The 21634-nt window shown below is 47.4% G+C and overlaps 2 protein-coding genes across 6 annotated transcripts in view; one reads left to right on the top strand and one right to left on the bottom strand.

Annotated features, from left to right (window-relative positions):
- Positions 1-2513, top strand: part of INPP5A (inositol polyphosphate-5-phosphatase A) — a 235039-nt gene extending 232526 nt beyond the window's left edge. For 2 of the 4 annotated variants that reach the window (XM_082225339.1, XM_082225341.1), the window contains 2 exons: positions 212-248; positions 511-2513. In XM_082225339.1, coding sequence (XP_082081465.1) covers positions 212-248; positions 511-560 — 87 coding nt within the window. In that variant the 3' untranslated portion in view covers positions 561-2513. Of the gene's footprint in view, positions 1-211; positions 303-510 lie in introns of all 4 variants that reach the window. The other 2 variants (XM_082225340.1, XM_082225342.1) reach the window with 1 other exon arrangement.
- A 10392-nt stretch (positions 2514-12905) lies between these two features.
- On the bottom strand, positions 12906-21108 carry NKX6-2 (NK6 homeobox 2). 2 transcript variants are annotated; one of them, XM_082224867.1, is made up of 3 exons: positions 19979-21108; positions 18898-19065; positions 12906-14820 (listed from the first exon to the last, which is right to left on the bottom strand). In XM_082224867.1, the coding sequence occupies exons 1-3, from the start codon at positions 20409-20411 to the stop codon at positions 14447-14449; spliced, it is 975 nt and encodes a 324-aa protein (XP_082080993.1). In that variant the 5' UTR covers positions 20412-21108; the 3' UTR covers positions 12906-14446. The 2 variants fall into 2 exon arrangements, with proteins under 2 accessions (XP_082080993.1, XP_082080994.1); XM_082224868.1 differs by having other exon boundaries at positions 14441-14820; positions 18898-19070; positions 19979-21096.
- Between the last annotated feature and the right edge of the window lie 526 nt (positions 21109-21634).

Below are 21634 nucleotides of genomic sequence, written 5' to 3' on the forward strand. Positions count from 1 at the left end.
AGACGCGCGTGGCTCTTGCAGGAGGCGGAGGATGACCCAGCCGGTGTTCCCCAGGAGAAGCAAAGCGGGAGGGAATCGGGGAGGAGGAAGCCGGGGTGCCTGCGACTACGGAGGCCCTATTGCTTGGCTTGGGGCGCGGGGAGGCGGGAGGCGGCGTCGAGGACTGCTTGGGCTCCACCTTCTAACCTCTCTTTTCTCTCCCTCCTTCCAGCCCGTGTTCCTGTCCTTCCGAATAGCCGCGGGGGCAGGTAAACCTATTGCCAATGTGCACAAGTGTTGTGTCGTGCAGTGATGTAGTGGTGGTAAATATCACATTAGATTTTTTTCCTTACCTCCTTCCTCTCTCCCCTCTTTGCTTTCGCGGTTTTTAAAAAAAATATTATTATTTACTCCCTTCCGGCCCCCAGATTTTTTGGTGCGGCCTTTTTTATTTTATTTGCTTGTTTAATTTTTAGTCTGTTAAAGTAAATAGAGAGAAAAAAATCAGCTGCCAATCAATTCTGCAAACAGGGAAAAGATGCCTCCGAAATGAGAAGATCTTTCGAGAAAGTTCCTTGTAGTGAGGAGGAAGAGGAAGGACTTGAGATGCATCCCATCGCTTATACCGTGACAGCTCTATTCATCCTCCGGAGTCCAGCGTGCCACGTTATTGTTTTTATTGTTATTGTTATTTTATTTTAGGCTGTTGATCATACACTATTTTCTTTGGAGTCTGGGCTTTAGAGCCCCAAGTAAAAAAGAGAGAGAGAAACCTCTCATACCTCACCCTCTGGTAAATATTCCTGTGACATCAATTGTGGATTTTGTTTTGTTTTTTTATTTTTATATGGAGATGCATATATTATGCCACAATCTGGTTGCCAAAACAAAAACAAAAACCTAGTTTGCCGCGATGTACTGTGTTTTAGACTACACTCTGCTTCCTTCTTTTTTAAAAAAGTCTGTCAATGTGAAATTATATATAATATATATAATATTCAACATTTAAAAACAAACAATTTTCATCACCCTTCTCTAGCTTAAAGCAAGGTTGGGATTTTGTACATTTGCCTTGTATAGAAGTCCTGGTGTGTTATTATTGTATGTTAACCAAGATTTATGGTCCCTGTGATTTTTTGAAGTGGGGGGGGAGGGTCGCAGGGTGGGGTTTTTTGTTCTGTCCTGGTCATTTTTATAGACTTTTTTTGTTTTGTTTTCTCATGTTATTTACTATACTGCCATGTTCCATGGTTTTTTGAATCACACAACAGCAGCTGCTTTCTATAAGTGTATATATTTATATATTTGTATGTGAGTGTGTATAGAGATATATATACACAGATATAGAAATAATAATTTATAATTACAAACCGTTTGTCTTTCCTGCTACAAAATAGCCTTTCCTCCTCCCCCTCCTCCCCTCACCAGCCCAGACTAGTCAAGGGTCAGTAAATCCCACTGGGTTTTCCCCAAGTAGGTTTTAACTTCCAAAAACAACTGTGTGTTGTTAGGATCCACGTGGAGGGAAAAAATGCATCTCTCCCCGCTGATACCCAATCCTGAAACACATTTACTTTGAACTGAAAGCAGACTTGACACCCCGATCCTAAGTGTGTTTACTTGGAAGTAAGTGTGAGTAGGCCTTACAGCAGGCCTACGCCTACTTACTCACAGTTGCAGACCATGGGACCATGGGGTGGAGCCTGGAGGCGTCCTTTGGGATACCTGCCCCCCCCCAGCCCAATGCTAAGCAGAGAGACTCACTTCCAAGCTTCCCCCAGTTGCCAGCCCAACCAAAGGGCTTCTTTCACCAGTGTGTGTGTGAATATATACAGTACTTATATATAAAGAGAGCCAGAAACCTCACTCATCATCTGCCAACTGTAGTCACATATTTATGCAGCAAATTCTGGTGCCAAGTATTCTAGCTGAAGATAGGAAGAAGGTTCCCAAAAAGGCAGTTCAGCCCCGAGGCAGGTAGCAATTTTTGATTATGGCTAAGGGAGGAGGGGAAATTGGGGGGGGAGGAGAGAGATGGGGGGGGCAAAGAGTCTGTAAATCTTCACTCTGATTGGAGCTCTTCCCAGCACTCCCCCCCCCCAATTTCTCTCAGCTCACACCTCTCCCCATAAAGCATTAAAAGGCGATTAGCGAGCCTGTTGATGAAACACAAGCGGAGGGCTTTATTGATTTAATTTAGAACACTACCGAGTTCAGGGACCGGGCAATGGCGGGAGCTGCGGGAGGCTTCCTTGGGGACGGGGGTGTGTAAATCAATCCCACGCGTAGCAAGGGAGGAGGAGGAACCCTCCCCGATAAAATCAGAGAAACTTCCCCATCGCTGGGTACTGTCACTGATGCGCACAGGCTCTCCCCTCACCCCCCCCCCAAAAAAAAAATCTGGTATCCGTACATACCCGTGTAAGGCTGGAGGAGAGAAACTACGCGGGGATTGGGAGAAAGTTTGTAATGTTTGCCTGTTCACTTTGAAATGAGCATTCTGGTTCTCAAGCAATAAAACTGATCATGGTGAAGACTGCTGCGTGTCTCTTGGGGTTTTGCCTCTCTTCCTATCGGCGTTAGCATTGCAAGAGAAATGGTTCAGGAAAAGCGGGGAGAGCGCAAAGCTGCGTTTCCAAACGTCTGGGGTCCAAGCGCCTTTCTCTCTCTCTCAACCTCCAACGCCAAGGGTGTCGATGGCCGAGGGGAGAGAATGGGCTTCTGCACATGCTCAGACACACTCTGAACACAGGTCATCGCCCCACGGGCTCCAGGGCCAAGACCGGATTGTCTGGCTAAACTTAAACGTTCCAGAGAGGTTAGATTCAGACGAAGTATTGCGGCAGGACCCTTGTTTGGGGCCAAGAGAAAGGGGAAGCAGTTATTTCCAGTATTTGTCCATCGGGATAGATTTATTTTTTGTTGGTGTAAACAACAAAATATGCCCTTCGGATATTTTCGACTAAAACTCCCCAGCCAGCTTGTCCAGTGGTCAGGAGAGCAGCCCAAAACGCATAGAGGACACCCGGTTGGAGGAGGCTGTTTTCACACCCAAACGCACGGAAATAAGGCGCAATACTTATCTAGGCGCAAACTCCAGGGAACTCAATGAAACTTACTCCCGAGTAAACGAGTTTCAACACGGGCTGCGGGCCCTAGTGATGTTCATCAACGGGACACGCCTTCGCCAGCTTCGAAGCCGAGGTAACAAGGTGTCTGGGGTGCCAACTTGAATAAAATAAGCCTCGCACCGCACAATCTATCACATGACAAAGTACACACAGCATTTGAAAGGGAATGCCTATCAAAAAATGGGGGGGCTCAAATATTTTATTGCGGGGATTCGTGGTTGGCTCCTATGAAAGGTGTCAACCTAAGTGGGGGGGGGGGCGCAGCGTAATCCTTTACGCGGAAATAATTTGGAACACGATAAGACTTCTCAGTCGACGCGCGTAAGGTCCTCGGGAGAGAGAAGAGCAAAACAAAAACGAAAAAAACCGCGTCCTTAATAAGCATTTAGTTAAGGGGCTTGGGCTATCCCATCAAGATCATGCCCATATTAAATGCCCTGGGAGCAGGGAAGCTATTTAAAGCTGCATCTCTGATTGGGGAGTTCTTCCCACCGTCCGTCCTACTGAGAACACATCCCTAGCATGTGCTCCAAAACTTGCTTGGAGAGCTGGCAGTCCTTTTAAGAGGTTACAGGAAGAAGCCAGTTTTAATCATGGTCCCTCCTCGCTGCTCCCCCGCCCCGCTTTAGGGAAGGGTTACAGGACAACGCTTCCTTTAGAAAATGGGTGAGATCCCTACGTGTCATAAGGAGGATCCTGCGGAATTCCTGGGCACCTGCAGAGTCTCTGTCTCTAAGATCATCCTGTTCTCGGCAGAAAACCCTTCCCCGTTCCTATTCCCAAGCGGCTTCCCACTTAAATTAGGGTCACCGGAGCATCATAAGATCAAGTGCCTGGTTTCTTTCTTGCACGACCACGTGTCTAGAAAGCAGCTGGTTGAGTCATCCGAAGCCTGCGGGAAGCTTGCTTTGATCTTCGTTGGGATGCAATATATATATATATATAGAGAGAGAGAGAGAGAGCGCTAATTCTCAGCCCTTGCATAGTGTGGTGTGATGGTTAGAGTGGTGGACCTAGGTGGACCTACGATCGGGGCTAGATCGATAAACCCCGTCGTGCTGCATCTGCAAAACCAATTTCAGGTCCCAATACACGGCCGCCTGGACTTCAGGCCAAGTCAGCTGGGCAGAGGGAAGCGAGTTCTCTGGGAAGATATTGGGGCCAACCCTTCCAACCAATTAAATCGCGGACATTCTCTGACGTTGAGGAAGGTCCAGTCGAGTCGAAGCCCAGGGGAAAGACTTTTTTTTAAAAAAAAAAAACTCTGGGTCCCGAGAAGGCTCCTGAAAGAGTTCTAGCATTTCTCTGTCTTTATAATTAAGGGAACTGGGTTGAAACTCTCAAAGGGAGGCGCAGATGGAGGAAGAACGTCACCTAAGAGGACCCGATCCTGGCTCTCGGCGAGAAAAAGGCACTATTGTGCTTCTTTCGTGGGATGCCTCCAAACGGTTAAACCGGCGGGTGGGGTGTCAAGAGGTAACTGGGTAATTTACATCAGGGTCAGCCCATTGAGTCCCGCCCCTCCCCTCTCCTCCCCACTGCACAGATCGCATCACTAGGCGCGCCAACAAGTGTGATTTGGCCACTATTCTGAGTCTCGTTCCCATCCAAAACGAACTTCGCTCTACTCCAGGTCCTAGAAAACTAGCTGCACACGAGCAGACGGAGGCACGCGTTTTTAAAACAAATGCAGATAAACTTAAAAAACAACAAAAACGGAGCATATTCAAGAGCAACCTGTCACTCGGTTTTTTTCCTTTTTCCTACGTGATCTGTTCACCGGGAGAATGTAAAACATCCTCATAAATCCACTGCCCTCTTCCCCCTCTGTTATTCCGGAACCGTTTACGCGGGGAGGGGAGCGGTAGGCCAACTATGGATCTACGTGGGATTTCGCCCGAGTAAGGAGTTCACCGTTTTATAAGAACTGGGGCTAAGCCAACACACACACACAAAATTTCCTAAGTCGCTCCATCTTCCCTTCAACCAAGGGGTGGGGGAAGCAAGCGGTATGAATTAATATGCGAAGCCTAAATCCTTCATTTGCTAGGGTAGAAAGACCACTGAAAACATTTACACCCTAAGTAAACTCGCACATATCGGGGTTGGTTCCAGAGGAATCCCGTTGAAATCAGTAGCAGACTAATGTTTCCCAATATATTTCAGTGGGACCTGAGTTCAGGCTGCAAACCTAACCGTGTCTACTCAGAAGACAGTCCTACTGAATCCAGCTAACTGGGAGTTAAGGCTTCCATTGATTTCAACAGAAGCGGAGTTCAAACTGACTCCGGATCTAGCCCATATTGCGCTCCATGTCAGTTTCCACATTCAGCTGAAAGTAATCACAGCCGGCGGAATCAACGAGAGTCCGTGTACGTGCGAACCATCTGTTTAATCAGAGTAAGCCCGGTGTAAACCAGGCATATTTGATTTCCAGGTCAGTTGTTTTCCAAAGGGTGTGTGGGTAGGAAATTATTAATTATACCCTCGCACAAAGTTTTCTATGTCTCTTTCTTTAAAACCCCCGCTTATGCAATTCAGGCTAGGAATGAGCAGCCCTTCTCCTGCGAACTTGCCCGCTAGGAGCTGGCGAAACATAGAGCAGCTGCATTTAGGCTCGTCAGGGGAGGAGAGCGCAAAGGAACTGTTCAATCCGGAGCATCCAAGACTCAAGAAGCAGTTGCTTTATCAAAGACTGGACTTTTGGGACAATGGCACCAAAAGCCACTTGTTACGTGTGAACGCAAAAATGTCTCTTTCTCTTTCCCAAATGCAGTGAAACAAAAAAGGCTGCGATCCTATACATCCTTGCTTGGGAGAAAGTTCCACTCAGTTTAGTGGAACGTAAGTCCACGTAATGCATAGGCGGAATCCGACTGCGGATCCCGGCTAATAATTAGATCCATGAACCTTACTCACGAGTAAGTACATTTCCGGTCGCCGTTCAAGATCGTAATAGCCTGAGCCTTTCCCATTTGCTAGGAACCCAGCCCCATGCCATTCTAGAAAGCGTGCAGTGAAGTGTGTTAAAATAGGATTCCGAATTGTGATCCGGATTTACCGGAGATTTATCAGACAGATATGCAAAAGTCACAAGGTAATGAGGGTATCCGTTGATTTGAACTGGAATTAAGACTGCAACCCTATATTTCCTTACCTGGGAGTGAATCCCACTGAACTCAGCAGGGCTTACTTCTGAGTAGCCACTTAGGCTTGCACTGTAAGGTTGCGATGCTGGCATTAATTTCTACTTCAGTCAGAGACTTCCTAAAGCACCCGCGCAATGCTAATCACGTCTAATGGGAAGCAAGCCTTGCTGAATTCAATGGGGCCTGCTCCCAGGATTGCAGCCTGAATACATGGAGGAGGAGGAGGAGGCCAGTCGCTATCCTCCCTAGAGTCTTACTTTCTGCTTTTTAAGTGCGCTATTGCTCAGTACGAGACACTGGGTACAGATCACTGTCGTTCAAAACTCGTGAATTAGTTCGCCCCAAGCCAGCCTCCGTAACCGGACAGGCTGCCCGCCACGTTTTGGTTTGCTCACGAAAAGGGATGATATAGCTCAGACTCACCTGTCTTGTTCTGTGGCTCTTGAATCTAATAAGTAATTCTGGAGTTAGCTCGCGCGCCCTGTAGCTGAAGAAAATGGACGACTGCCGAAGAATTCTGTGCAGCCCGGGAACCTGCCAGAGAGCAGCCAATTCACATCCACCTCCTTCGTCTGGCAGCTCCGGTTTTAAGGGTTTGCTTCGAACGCCTAAATTACACGCCCGTTTAAAAACATGAACTCCCAGCGCAAACGCTGGCTGCGAAGCCGCTGCGCATTTCAAGCCCCCCTTATTCCCTCCCAAAGAACCCTGGGCGCTGTAGTTTGGAAAGGGCTGCTGGGAACTGTAACTCTAAGAAAAGCGAACTACAGTACCCAGAATTCTTTGCGGGTGAGGCTGTGTTTCGAATGTGCTTTAAAGGTATGTGTGTATGCAGCAATCCCGGGTAGAGGTGATTTTTCCTTAGAAGGAGCTGAGTGGACGGCCCTACTAGGCTGCTGTGGGCTGCGAAAGTTCATTGCAAACACTTTTGTAAATCAAGAACATCTTTAATAAAATAAAATAAAAAATTGGAAAAAATGTGATTGTAAATCCCCTAGTTGCATTCTATTTTGCGTGTTTTAAGAATAGATGTCCTAATACTGGGTCTTGTGCTATTAGAAGTCATCCTGGCAAACTGAAAGATGAGGTATAAATGTTTTAAATAAACATTGCAATCCCATTGCCTTCATTTTAAAAAAAAAGTTTTCTGGCACAGCAGTCACTCAACAGGTGCAGCTTCCCCACCATCACGGCTTTTCCGTGCCAGAGCATTTTCACGTGCCTTATTACACCATTTGTCCGGCAGGGTCTCTTTCCCCCATCCCATCCCCTCACCTGCCACCTGAGCCCTTTTGGAGAGGAGATCTCAGGTGCTGAGCTGGCCCTGGGACCTCGCGCAGGCAAAAAGCGTGGGCTCTAGTCTACCATTCAGTTAGGGTCCCTCCCTTCTGCTTTAACAGCAGAACCGTAAAAGGGGATGGTCATGTTTCGGAGCGGGAAGCATCCTTCACTTATGTCAGGCTGGCGAAAGTGCCCCTCCCTGCACCGTAGGCAAGCCGAGGCTCGGCCGATCCTCTCCGGGCAACCGGTTGAGGCTTTCGAGTCCGGGTGAAAGTTTTTTGTGTTTTTTTTTTTTTTGCTTCCCACCGTTCCATTCCCTCTTCCACCCCCAATTCCCCCACTTGGAACAACCCATTTGAGCCGTGTGCCTCGGTTGGCCTGTTCCAACTGTGCCGGGAGGGGAAGGGGAGAGACAAACCAAAAGACTCGCCAACCCCCCCCCCCCTGCTCATTGGCCCTGGGTGTAGGGGAATCCTTTCGCTCGTTCACACGGCCTCCAACGCCAATAGCATGGCTTTTCCAGAAGGGGCAGCGGCTCCCAGCCCTTTGGAGGTAACTACAGAAACATCATAGGGAAGAGATCCTTAGGTCTTATTTTAGCAAAATCCAATTCAGAGTTTTAAACTGCAGGCTGTCGTCTGGTTTCCTGCTTTGACCAAGTGTCGAATTTCCAGCAACCAAAGCTGTGGACGTCTCTCCCTCTTCCAAAGGATATGTAGTTCTTCCAATACATATATATTTCTCCTTTGGATGGGCCGGGGAACCAGATGCTTGCAATTGTCAGCTCCGTTTAAGTTAAAGAGGACTCACAAGAAAGTTCCCACTATAAGCACATTTAGGCAAGTCAGTGGTTGTGTACATAGATTTAATTTGTATACAGGTGTGTGTAAGAGTATTTAGGTTTAGGACCCCAAAGGTGCAGTTCCACAACTTGATTCAACAAGTTTCTGTTGCATTCTTGCTGCTGAAGTCAATAGTCTTACATCAGTCTTAAGCGTTTTTCGGACTAGCTCCTGTCACTGGACTACTAGCAACCCTAGGAACCAAATTGGAATGTCTTTCTCATATTGTAGGTTACCCACTGTTTTGTCAGTGCTTTGGGACCCTAGGACTGAATATATATTGTTATTGCAAGGTCTCAGTATTGCGCACAGGGTGATATAAAAGTGTTTCTTAGCATGTGCAGACTGCATTTCCCACTTCATCAGTTCCCAGTTCATCAGGGGAGCAGGCCAGCATCCACCGTCAGTTTGGAGACATTTGGGTTGAAAGGATTTTCTGGTCAGGGGTGCAATGTCTTTGTAGGATTGATCTCTCATTCCTGGAATCAGCTCTAGGATCCGGTGTTTAAAACATACTTTTACATGCAATCCAATTTTGCAGTTTACATGAAAAACATCTTCCATCCTATCCATAGAAACACAGGAAAATCAGTCCATTGGCTCATCTAGTTTGATATGCCTACACTACACTGACTGACAGCAGGTTGTCAGAGTTTCAGACAGGGTCCCTCCCCCCCCCCATCCGGCTCAACCTGGAGTTGCTGGGAAATTTAACCTGGTACCTTTCGCATGCAAAATATGAGGTTGTATCACTGAGCTATGCCCCTTACCATTCAGCTCAGCGGGATTTACTCCTAGGTAAACGTGCATTAAGTCTGGAACACATCACTTCTGAAGATTGTGAAAGTGGGATGGAAAATGAAAGAGAACCAGTTTTAAATCAAAATTTATATTCTAGCCAGTGTGAGGTTTCACATCTGAATTAAGGGCATGAGGAATGGAAATGCGTGACCAGCACATCATGCACAGATCACTGTGCAGTGCTGATTTATTTCACAAAGTTCTATCAGTTTACTTATTCCATAATTCTGGGGCTACAAAAGGGCTTCCAGTTAAATAACTTGAATATTCTGGAGGGCATTCATCTTGTTTATAAAATCTTAAGCAGGGAGGCTGATCCTTTTGTCTGAGACACTGTTTGACTTCGAGAGAATCATACCCTTGTCAGTGAAACCAGGATAATGGCCACTTCCTGAGTCCATATTCATAGCCACTAACACAGATGAAATCTGCACCTCACTCATAAATATGCACAGGGAGGAAAATACATTATCTGTCCCCTTCCTTCTCATATATCACAGGCTGGTTACAGGGTCTTAACGGAAGCCTCATTGGGGTTAAGCAATCTTGATTTATATGCCTGCAACCCTGAAGAGGTTCACAACTTGGCTGTAGAAAGCCTCAATGGATGCAGAGGCTCCATTCTCAAAAGAGCTCTCATGAACAAAGGGGCAGGCATTTCCATTTTCCTTAAGAATTTAGGGCCACATTTTAGCTAGGAGTGTTCAGGGTAAACGGCCACCTTTTAGTTGAAAACTTCGGGCTGGCTTCCAGCAAAGCCTTCCCTGTTATAGACATCTCAGAGTAGCTGGCTTGGAGGAGTACTTTGTGGGGCTTGGCCTAGTCTTGAGAATAACTATTATTATTACTATCGTTTATTATGATGGGCAGAACACAACCAACTGGTAGGGGTGCCATTAAAGGGAGGGACAAACACACACACACAGAGAGAGAGAGAAAGATCCATGCTTCAGACTGCAAGCAATTCAAAATGCTGCTTTTGACCTTCATAGCTTAGAACCAAGGTACTATCTTATGCACCTACCAATATATTAAGGCCTTTAGTAGTGGGTCTTTGTGGTGCCTCCACTATCAGAGGTGAGTGACTACCAGAGAGAGGGTCTTCTGAGTGGTGGCTCCCCAGATGTGGAATTCTTTCCCCAGAAACATTCACCTGGGAAAGAGCCGTACTTGGCAAGCTTTTTGGTTCCAGGCAAATAGCTTTTTATTTCCACAAACCTGCAGACTGATTTATGCTACTTTTGAGTATTTTTACTTTTGCTTGCCTATTTTAAATTGTTTTATTCCTTTTTTGTTTCTTTTTTTGTAAGCCACCAGAATAAGATTGCCCGGCGGTATGAAAATTTCCAAAACAAATAAAGTGAAATTATATTCACAGGTGCTTATGTCTGCAAAACATAGGCCAAAGGAACAAATTTCCCTGCTTTGAAAAAAGTGGATGATCATCTTGGGTTGATAACATTACACTATAGCGATCCTGAGGTGTAAAAATATAACTCTTAAAATAGGCTGCATTTTTGCATTTGCAATTTTGAACATGTTGAAGGGCAGGGTTTGACTTTGCCAAAATATCTTGTTCTGCATCCTCTTCCTGCAGGAAGGGCGAGATGGCAGACTCAGGCAACAGAATTGGGGAAAGGAGCAACACGCTGTTATGTATTTAGATTATTATTAGTGGGCACCATCACTGAGATTGTGCGCCACACCCTCAAGTGGTTCTGGACCATTCCTGCTTCCCTAAAATAAATGAATGGACAGCCCTGCCAGCCTCACACTCCAACTCTATAATATGCTCACTTGGAACTTAGGTTCATTCACAATGAAAGGCCAAACTTTATTTTCTGAGTTGCCAAAGCAGAACTAACCTCTTCCTGCCCTTCAGAGCAACTTCAGGCCTTTCTAAACAAGCTGAGACCCTGGATCTTTCCATAAAGGTTCTGTACTCCTGTGCATGTCTGCTCGAGAAGAAGCCCCATTGAGTTCAGTGAAACCTACTCCCGAGTAAGTAAGCGTAGGAATGCAGATTTAAACCATCTTTTAGCTTTGCTTCTCCTGTGCTATTTATGCGCCTGTACAAAGTACAGTGGTACCTCTGGTTACGTACTTAATTCATTCCGAAGGTCCATTCTTAACCTGAAACTGTTCTTAACCTGAAGCACCACTTTAGCTAATGGGGCCTCCTGCTGCTGCCGCGCCGCAGGAGCACAATTTCTGTTCTCATCCTGAAGCAAAGTTCTTAACCCGAGGTACTATTTCTGGGTTAGCGGAGTCTGTAACCTGAAGCCTATGTAACCTGAAGCATATTTAACCCGAGGTACCACTGTATTGACCTTTACATTTACAAGCAACTGCATCAAATCTGGCCGGAAGCACTGCAAAAAGAGCAGTTCACATTCACATTTCAACCACTTTTGGCCACTTGCTTGTGTTTTCCATTTGACTGGAAGCCCTGTATGATTGTCACAGAGCTGCACACTTTCTCCATATGGCCTTGCACACTAGCTGGAAGAACCAATGGCAGCAACCTTTACAGCATGGCAAGTTTCACTTGTGAACTGCAGTTGTGCAAGGCAGAAGCTGAGGTGCCATCAGAGTAATGGGTGCAATTTACAAGTCATTTCTGCAAATGCCCTTTCCTTCAGCAGCTATTTGCAGATCCCTGCAATTTTAGTTGTTTCCTACTACCGGTGCACCCCCTGCCAAAAGTGGGGTGCTGGGTACCCCCAACCACATTTAGGTATTCAAATTTGATTTAAAGAACCAAGTGGAGGGGGGCTACCTTTTTTAATGGCTCTTGTGTCTTTAACAGCTGCAAAACACACAGATATTCAACAGAGGAAGCTTTTTTTCAGCAGGCCAATACAGACTTGGGAGAATAATCTACTGCAATCTAGCTCAGGCTTTCTGAAATCCCTACATGGATTGTGTTGCTGTGTGACTCAGTTCCATAGAGGAAGCTTCTGAACCAGGGCACCACACTGACAGACAATACTTCCTGAGAGCAAATCGCTTAAGACATTGTGGCTTTAAGAAAAAATACGAATGGTGCAATAGAAGCATCACCTGTTGTACCAGATAGTTAAGAGACTGAAGCTGTTATCAATGGGCAAAGCTTTTTCCAGCATCTGAAGTGAGACTGCATCTCTGCTTATCACTACAGCTGTGAAAGGCCCTGGTAGAAAGTTGCTAGCCCTGAAATTATTACCCGTCCCTTTCTGGCCTGGAAATGTTTCCTTCCGTAGCAAAGCAATGCCTTTGCAATCTTGCTCCCAGAAAAGCATTTTTATTATATATTTTTAGGCCTACCAAACGCCACTTAACATGCAGATTACAACTGTGCCTGGGATGCAATCCAGTTCCCACTGAAGTCAATCGTGAAACTCCCGTGAATTATAAATAAATCAGTATCTCAGCCTGACTTGGAAATATGTGCCACTGAAAATCAGTGGGAGTTGCTTCTGAATTGTTGCCTATTCAAATCAGTCCAGGAGTGGAAATAGTATTCTAGTTTTTGCAACCGACTTCTGTTATGGGGTAGTGCCCTTTACTAAGTCAAGTACCTGTATGGTTCTGCTTGTGTAGAATACATACATAGAAACTGACCAGATTTTTAAAAAACTCTTAATAAAACAATAAGTGAAGAATATACTAGTTCCAAACAAGAGGACAGAGAGAGAGAGAGAAAACTCCAAGGAAGTTGTTATACCACCACACCCAAAGGCTGAAATTGTCCAGAGAAGAAGCTTGTTAAATAATTTATTGATTTATACAAAGTCTTTCCAACTGTAAGAGTTTGGAGCCAACCGAAAATCAAGTAATGCAGTTCTTTCTCCCTTATTCTCTTTAGAAAAGAAAAAAAGAAATTCAAAGGAAAGGGAAGATAAACGAAAGCATCCAAACCCCAAAACAAAATAGGCGAGAAAACCGCTTTTTTTTTTTACACTAGAAATATACATCACAAAAAAATCTGCAATTTCCTATATACAAAGTGGCTGAGTTGGAATCGGGGACCCATATACAAAACAGTAACAAAATCTTGATTGTTAGGAGCAGGAGAGCTACCACAGAAGGGGGTTGCTGTGGGTGGCAAGTATTAACAACAACAAAAAGGCAGCCATCCTGAGTACAAATAATTCCACCCCATCAGAAGCTCATTTATTTCCCAGTCAGTTCCTCTGATTTAAAATGAAATTGTATTTCCAAGTGTGCGTAGGATAGGGATGTGACTGGGAACTAAGCTCCACGGAAAACTAAAGCTGCCACCCTAAGCATGGTTACTACAGAATGAATCCCACTCAACTCAATGGAACCTACTTTAAAGGAAATATGCCTGTTCTTCATGCACAGCTCCACCCAATCTTAGCCATTTTTACTCAGAAGTAAGCCCCCCGGGGGGGATGACTGTCAAGTAAGAAAGCTGCATCAGGAGATAACCCAATCCTAAGCACTTTAGCAGCACAATCCTAAACACATTAACTCCAAAATAACAGTGCAATCCCATACAAGTTGCTCAGAACTAGATCCTATTCAGGGGCCCTTACTCCAGAGTCAGTTTGCATAAAATTGCATGCAACCTTTACAGCACGATCCTGAGGAGTAAAGTCCTATTGAGTTCAATGGGGCTTCCTCCCTCGTATGTGTGCGCTTAGGCTTGCCGTTGAAGAGAATCGCTCCGCATAACAACGTTTACTCAAAAGTAAGCCCTACTGAGTTCAATGGGACTTACCTCCTAGTAAGCAGGCTGAGGATCGCAGCTGAACTGAGCAGCAAAGTCTTTTTCTATTTGGATGGAGCTACATTTTCCAGGGGCGCCTGCTTTTAAGGTCAGATGATTTGGCTGCCCCTTCCCCAAAGTCCATTTGCTCTCAGCAGTTTCCATTTTTACGCTAATCGGAATAGGGGGTCGGTTGGGCATCATGGCGGCTGTTTTGTTTCCAAATGCAGAATGGGGGTAAAAGAGGGGGTGGGTGGGTTGGAAATGGAAAATAAACCAGGGTCGAGTTACCCATAAAAGTTGGAAAGCTTTTCTTGCGGTTTTTGTGTGTGTGTGTTTGGTTTCCTTCCTTCCTGTGCGAGCGACGCGGCTGTGCGTTTGGAGAGTGCGCCCCGTCGGAGAGCAAAGGGGCGCTGCTCCTTGGTTCCCATAACTTAATTCTGTCCGAAATATATATACACACACGTTATTCCCCCCCATACGTGGCGGGCTGTACAAGACGTCGCGGCGGCCAGTCCCGAGGCTGTCTGGGGCTGGCGGCGTCGGCGGCTACCCTGCTTGGCCGGAGAGGACGGGAGGGTCGGGCAGGCGAGAGGGGGCGGCGGGGCGGGCGAGGGCGAGGCAAGGCACGGCCGCAGTCACGACGGCTCCGAGGCGTTGCTGCAGGGGCTGAGCAGGGCCAGCGGGCCCGACGACACCGCGGCGGCGGCGGCGGCTGCAGCGGCCGCCTTGTGCTTCTTGAGGAGCCGCGTGATCTTCTCGTCGTCCGAGTTGGGGTCGAGAGGCTTGTTGTACTCGTCGTCGTCCTCGTTCTCCGAGCTCTCCTTCAGCTTCTCCGTCTCCGAGTCGTGCTTCTTCTTGGCCGACGCCATCTCGGCCGCATGCCGCTTCCGCCACTTCGTCCTCCGGTTCTGGAACCACACCTGCGACGCGGAGCCGGCGGAGAGAGGGAGAGAAAGAGACAGAAAGAGGGGAAGACAAAAAACACACGCACGTCTTTGGTCACGCGTCTCTCCAGGGCGCAAGTCACAAAGGTTTAAAACAACAACAACCCGACCCCGATCCGCAAGAGAAACAATCGGGGTGACTACCACGCGCTGGTACCCTGCAGTGCGGCGCAGGGGTTAGAGTATCGGACTAGGACCTGAGAGACCAGGGTTCAAAATCCCCACCAGAATTTAAATTCACTGGGCGAGCTTGGGCCAGTCACTGCCTCGCAGGATTGTTGTGGGGATTGAATGAAGGGAAGAAGCATAGGCATGGCTGTCAACTTTTCCCTTTTCTTGCGAGGAATCCTATTCGGAATAAGGGAATTTCTCTTTAAAAAAGGGAAACGTTGACAGCTATGAGCATAAGGGTGGGGGCTTGGGACTCCTTAGAGAAAAAGGTGGAATATAAACGCCATCAAATAAATCTTCAGAATGCACAGTGCCCCCCAAGTGGGGACACTTGGGCCATGCTGATGCTTAAAGAGTAATTGCCCTTGGCTTATACAAAACAGGGTGAATCCTTTGTGTTTATATAGTCACTTAAATTGAATTACAAACCCCACTTTAACCTGAAACCTTGGCTGGGAGTAGGTCAGGGTGGCAGAAAAGAGTTGTGATTTCCTGGCAGGGAGGGGGGGAAGAGAAACATAATTAAGGCTATGGGATAATAATAAATCATATGGGATCTGGGAGACCAAGATTCAGATCCCCTACTTGACCAGTCACACTTTCTCATCCTAATCTACCTCACAGGATTATCTTGAGGATAAAATAGGGGGAGCATATAGGCCACCTCGGGCTTGTTGGGAGGAAAAGTGAGATATAAATGTAATAGTAATACTAATAATAACCATTGAAGTAATCATGGTTGGGCAAAGCAGGAAGGGTTACTGGGGAAGTCACTCCTTGGCTATAAATCAGTTGCTCATCAGCAGAACTTTACAAAAGGAAGCCCTAAAGTTTCATGTAAACTGCTTGTCAAAGTAATGTGAGTGTACACAAGATATTTTCATTGAAATGGAGCTTCTTCCCACCTTCATGTGCTTGGGATGAAATTCTGCAAAGCCCTTATCCTACCATCTCATCACCTTCTTATTTAGAATGTACTCTGGGCTTCCTGAACAAAATGAACCAAACATGTTGTGAGAGTAAACACATTGGAACAGGGAAGAATTACTAACGAAGTACTTGCTTAGGAAGCCAAACCACGTCTACTTGGAAGTAAACCCCGTCACTCCCAGATGACTTTTCACAGGGATGTGCTTACTTCCAGGAAACCTGGAGGGCAATTCCTTGACCACCCAGATGTCCCGTTCACTCCTAAAATCTTAGAATCCCAACCCACTTGCATTGGGGAAGGGAAGAGCATGGTGGCCCCATCTGTCGGCCAGAAGAGGAGCAGCTGCAGGGAGCGGGGTTTCCTTTCTCCCTGCCAGAAAGAACTGTACAAACTTTGGAACTCGGAACTAGTGCTGAAGCTTGCTTTTCCCCTACTCCCACTCAGTCTTATTTTCCTTTTCCATCACGGCCTTTTCGATAGCCTATGGGTTGCAATCCACTTAGTACTGATTTGGGTTGGGGGTTTGTTTGCTTTTTTGGTGGAATAGAGGGCAAAAAATCCTGTAAATAAATATTGGCTGAATGTAGGCAATTTCGTTAGACTCTGTTCTGGCTTGGCCAAAGGAAGGCACATGCAGGCATCTATACCCATCCTATATTCTTTATCTGCATGCAGCTCAACGCCCCCCACCAAGCTCACAATCCACATCTGCAGACCAGGGAACACGTACACACACTAGCCACCTTGGTAGCTAACCATTCCCAAAGACACAGATCTCCGGAATCCTGTCCTCATCCGCATCTTATGCTATCCCATCACTTTGCATCCTATTGAATCCCTGCCCCAAAAGCATCCCCAGTCCTAATTCACACCCCTGTATTTCTCATCCCAGACCTCAACTTCAGCGGCAGGTGGCTTTCAAGCTGGTTCTCTTTAAGTCAGGCTCTGAGCTAAGTTACCGGTAATGCTCAATGTCCTTTTGATAGCTGCCTCCTCCCTGCTTATCTAAAAGCAAACCCCACTGAACTCAATGGGACTTATTGCTTAGTACAGTGGATTGTGCTGTTAGGGTAGCTGATTTCATTCCCTTCGTACATACTGGGATGTAAATGACACCAAACCCCCAAAAGGCTTACTTTCATGTAAGCCAAATCAAGCCTTAACAAGGAAGCTGTGACTCTCTCCTGAATCCAGAAATTTTTGAGTGGCATTTAAATCTAGCCACTTTTGCATGAAAAAGAGAGAAAATATTACTTGTGGGAAAGTTGATCAAATCCTGCAAAACCCACTGAAGAGTAAACGTGCATCATGTTCCAGCTTCAACTGTACAGAAATATGGTATAGAAAGCCAATTTTTAGGCCTCATAAAAGCGCTGGGGGTCTTGATAGGAGACATTTGTCTGGTTACATTGAGGTTTTATTACTGGCCTTCGAGAACAGTAGGAAAACCAGCATCTGAGGATGTTATTTCACGGGAAACTGAGTGCTGACAAATGAACCGCTCAAATAAGACACAGGGACCCCATTGGAAGCCATGATGGGAACTAAAATGGCAATCCTAAAAGAGGAAGATCCACTGAATGCAGTGAACTTTTAAAAACTGAAATTGCCTCTCAATCCAAATGCAGAATTCCTTGTGATAAAATCAGAAAACTATCTGCTGATAATCTTTTTTAAAAATCCCACATTTTCCATAAACTGATAAGATCACGAGTTTGTAAGCCCCCCCCACTGACCAAAGAATGATCCACCCCATGTTAAACAATTTTGCAGTGCAGTCCTACACGTGTTTACTCAGAAGTAAGCCAGGCTGAGTTCACTTTCTCATTCAAAAGTCACTCTATTATGATCAAATCAGATTTCAACTAATGATGAGGAAAGTGGCGGTGTGTGTGTGTTAAAGAGCAAGAAATGCCTTGGCTACAAATATTGTTTCAACTCTACATTAAAAACAACTTATGCTTTTAAAGTGTATTGCCTTTTTAAAGGGGGGAAACAACAAGATGGCAGAAAACACCCCCCCATCCCTTGCAAACACATTTTATAATCTGTCCACAACTTTAATAAATTAATTTTTGGTGCAACCTTATACATTCTTTCTAGGAAGGAAACGGATTGAATAGTGGCATTTCCTGCCATATTTGGGATAAGCTTGCTCATCTCTCTGACCTTCGGAATAACTCCAGAAGATCACTTAAGAGGACGCAGATCGGCTGATGCCAGTTTATTTGTAAGCGAACCTGCTCAGGGCTGAGGAGCCACAAGGTTTAAATTCAGTGTCTTTGGGCTTACGGTATCTTAATTATGACTTTTAAAAATAATTAGAATTATTAAGATTTTTATTTTGGTAGAGGGAAGACACTAAGTCTATCAGATACAGTAAACAGCAAAGCTGTGTGACATCTTGCGGTTAGAAAAAATGAAACAAGCTTTAGCGGGCTCGACAAGGCTAATAGGCTGTTTCTTAGCACTTGGGCTGTTTCTTAGCACTTCAGTTCTTAACCTCACATATTCTTAATTCATTTATTTACCTCCAAGAGAAGGCACATAGAGGCACAGCCACTTTGCTGGGGAGTGAAGCCCCACTGAACTGGGAGGAATTTACTTCTAAGTAAACTTGCCGCAGACTGGGAGTGCTAGTCCCTCTGAAACCAGCTCTCCTTTGGTGCCAGCACTCTTCCCAGTGCAACCTTATAAGTGCCTACTCAGAAGTAAGCCTACCCACTTTGAGTTCTGAGGGACTTATTCTGAGGGGAAAGAGTTGAATACAGTACAGGACTGTTTGTTTGTATTCCTGCTTGCCTGGGAGTAAAAGTGCCAAGGGAAAAGGGTCACACTTCTGAGCAGACCTGCTTAACATTGCACAGCAAATATGTTTTTTTGCCACCGGAGCCTCGGGCGCCCGAGATGCTGCTGACAGTCGAGGAGACCGGCAACGGAGGGCTCCTTACCTTGACTTGACTCTCCGTCATTCCCAGCGAGTAAGCGAGGCGGGCTCTCTCGGGTCCGGCCAAGTACTTGGTTTGCTCGAAGGTTTTCTCCAAAGCGAAGATTTGCTGCCCTGAGAAAGTCGGCCGCGAGTGTTTCTTCTTGCCGTCCTTGTCCAAAACCATCCCAGCCTGGGCTGGAGAGAGGGACGAGGGAGCGGAGAGAGAGAAAGAGCCCCGTCAAGCGCCGAGGAAAAACAACAACTCCTGGACCCTAAAGCCTTTTGTGCGCGCCGGGCAGAAACTTCCTCGGCGGATCTCATGAGGACTAGCAACCTGAAATGCCGTCGCAAATCCAACCCGCCCTTTCCCGAGAGCAGCCGCAGAGCTCGGGCCCGCCAGCAGGAAAACTTTGCCACCAGCTAGCCTGCAGGAGATGCAACGTCAAGGGAGAGTTTAAAACAAAACAAAAACCAGCGGCTCGTTGTGGAGGCGCGATCGGGGCCGCGCAAGACCCTCGAGCTGCTCCATCAGTTTCCCGAAGGCGACCTAGCTAGTTTCAGCTGGCCTTCAGGAAACCGATTCTTGTCGCCTTCATTTCCAGACATCAAAACAGCAGCCAACTGGAAGCGTCCTTTTCTGAGGTTGCAGATCACGGCGCTGGCTCGCTCTCTTTCAAAGGGCCACCCCCTTTCCCTAAGCGAAACGCGCTGCCTCTTTATCTGGGACCCGAGCCCTGGAGCCGCTGCTCGGGCAGAAAAGAAGGACCCCCCAACCCCCAGCACACCTCGCCTTGCCCATCCGCCTAGGGCTCACCAAACCAATCCATCTGGACCTGTTTGCTCGCCTTGTTTCCCGGGAATGAGCCCTAGCACCTGTTACCTAGAACCCAGCCGTGCAACTTGCGAAGCGATAGAGGCGCCTTCGAGCATGTGCAGAGTGCTGTTCCACCCGGTCTCTCCTAATGAGCGCAGGGCTTGATGGGACGGGCACTGGCACCTCTAATTTTGACTGGGGAATTTTAAAAGGAATCTCCTTTTTTTTTGCAGAGATCCTCCCCTCCTCCCTCCCAGACCCGGCTCCTCGCCCCCCCCCGCCTTCTTACCGGGACAGGCGAGCCGGGGGTCCCTCCAGGGCGCCCCCTGCATGACTCCGGGCCAGAAGATGGGCGGCCTGCCGGGCAGCTCGGCCAGGGGCTTCGGGTAGCGGGACACGGCCGCCGGGTTGAAGTACATCCCGGCCGCGGCGGCCCCGGCCAGCCCGTTGAGGCGAGGCAGGCCCGTGAGGAGGCTGCTGGCGGCGGCGGCGGCGGCCACGGGCCTGCCCAGGATGTCGCTGATGCCGTGCGGGGTCCCCAGCGGGATCTGCGCGTTGAGTCCGCCCAGCGAGGGCGCCTTGAAGCCGGCCGGGCTCTGCAGGGCGTAGGGGAAGAGCGACGTCTTCATCTCGGCCATGTTGTGCAGCGCCGCCAGCGGGGCGCTGCTCAGCACGAAGGCGCCCGGCGGGCGGTTAGCCTCCATCTGCCCCACGGCTAACATTGGCGGGCATCAAGGGGCGGGCGAGGCCGAGCGGGAGCGGGGAAGGCAGCCCCGAGGGCCGGGCAGGAGTCCGCCGCCGGCGGCTCGCCGACTCCCAGGGAGCCACAGAAACCAGACTTCGCCTTCTCCTCCTCCTCCTCCGTTCCTGTTTTTGGCGGGAATTCGCCCGCAAGGCCGCTGCAAAGTTTTGCTCCGGTTCTCCTAAGCGCCGGCGGGAGCGCTCGGCGGCCGCGGGTCCTTCGCTGGAGGGCGGCTTCAGCCGCAGCAACTCCCGGCGGGAAGTTCTCCGGCCGAGAAGGGGAGGGAGAAGGAAGGCGGGTCGGCCGCAAAGCCTCGGTGGAAAAACCAGCCACGACAACGCCAATCTCGGCGGCTCAGTTTTCTTCTTTGCAAGCTTTTAATTTTAGGAAATAACTTTTTTTGGGGTGGGGGGAATTCTCCCAAATTTGGAAGTCCTCTCGAAGATCGGGAATTGGTGCTGGAGTATATATATATGTATATATTTATATTTTCCTCTTTTTTTCTTTTCCCCTCCCCCCCTTCCAAAAAAATCAAATAAATGCTTTTTTATTTCGTTCTTCCCAAAGCAAGGAGTTTTCCCTCCCGGTGAAATGGACTCGAGCGCTTGGAGTCCCGGAGTCGGGACAAGATGCGCTGATAACCTCGCAGGCACCTGCCAGCCGAGCTCTCGGATTGGTCGCGCTCTCTTCCGAGGCCGCTGCTATTGGCCAATGGACGGGCATTCCGGTCTGCCCGCTTTGCATGCGCGTCATGGAAGTGTGTGCTGGAAGGGGCGGGGCGGGGGGAGGAGGAGGGCGCGCGGAGAAGAGAGATCAGAAGATTGCGGGGGAGAAAAAGAGCAACATTAAATGAAGGTTCTATTATAAAGTCAAGGTACTTTAAATGGCTGTAAATTTGCCCGCTGATTTATCTTTCCGACGACTAAATAAATCCCGTTGAATGGGAGTTTAGTTAGGCTTAAGGGTTCCCCCCCTTCCTCGTTTCCTTTATAAGGAATCGGCAATATATATATATAAAGGTACATATTTCATGTTCTCGTAATCGTGCAGATCTGCAAGAACTTTTTTTTAAAAAAAAATCGACCAGCCAAAGTCACTTTCACAATGAAGCTATCCCTCGCCATTTCTTGATTGTCTAACATTGCGTAAAAAACACAAACCAGCAGGGCTTTTTACAGTAAACCAACCGAGTCTAAACGGAAG

Source organism: Podarcis vaucheri, assembly GCF_965113315.1.
Source record: "Podarcis vaucheri genome assembly, chromosome: 5".
Lineage (NCBI taxonomy): Eukaryota > Metazoa > Chordata > Lepidosauria > Squamata > Lacertidae > Podarcis > Podarcis vaucheri.

Bases quoted from the DNA above. Each gene is read 5' to 3' on its own strand.
- NKX6-2 (XM_082224867.1), bottom strand. From the start codon at position 20,411: ATGTTAGCCGTGGGGCAGATGGAGGCTAACCGCCCGCCGGGCGCCTTC. The intron at 19,066-19,978 runs GTAAGAAGGCGG...TCTCCAGCCCAG, and splicing joins CCCCCGGCTCGCCTGTCCCG to GCTGGGATGGTTTTGGACAA. The intron at 14,821-18,897 runs GTAAGGAGCCCT...TCCGCGTCGCAG, and splicing joins TGACGGAGAGTCAAGTCAAG to GTGTGGTTCCAGAACCGGAG.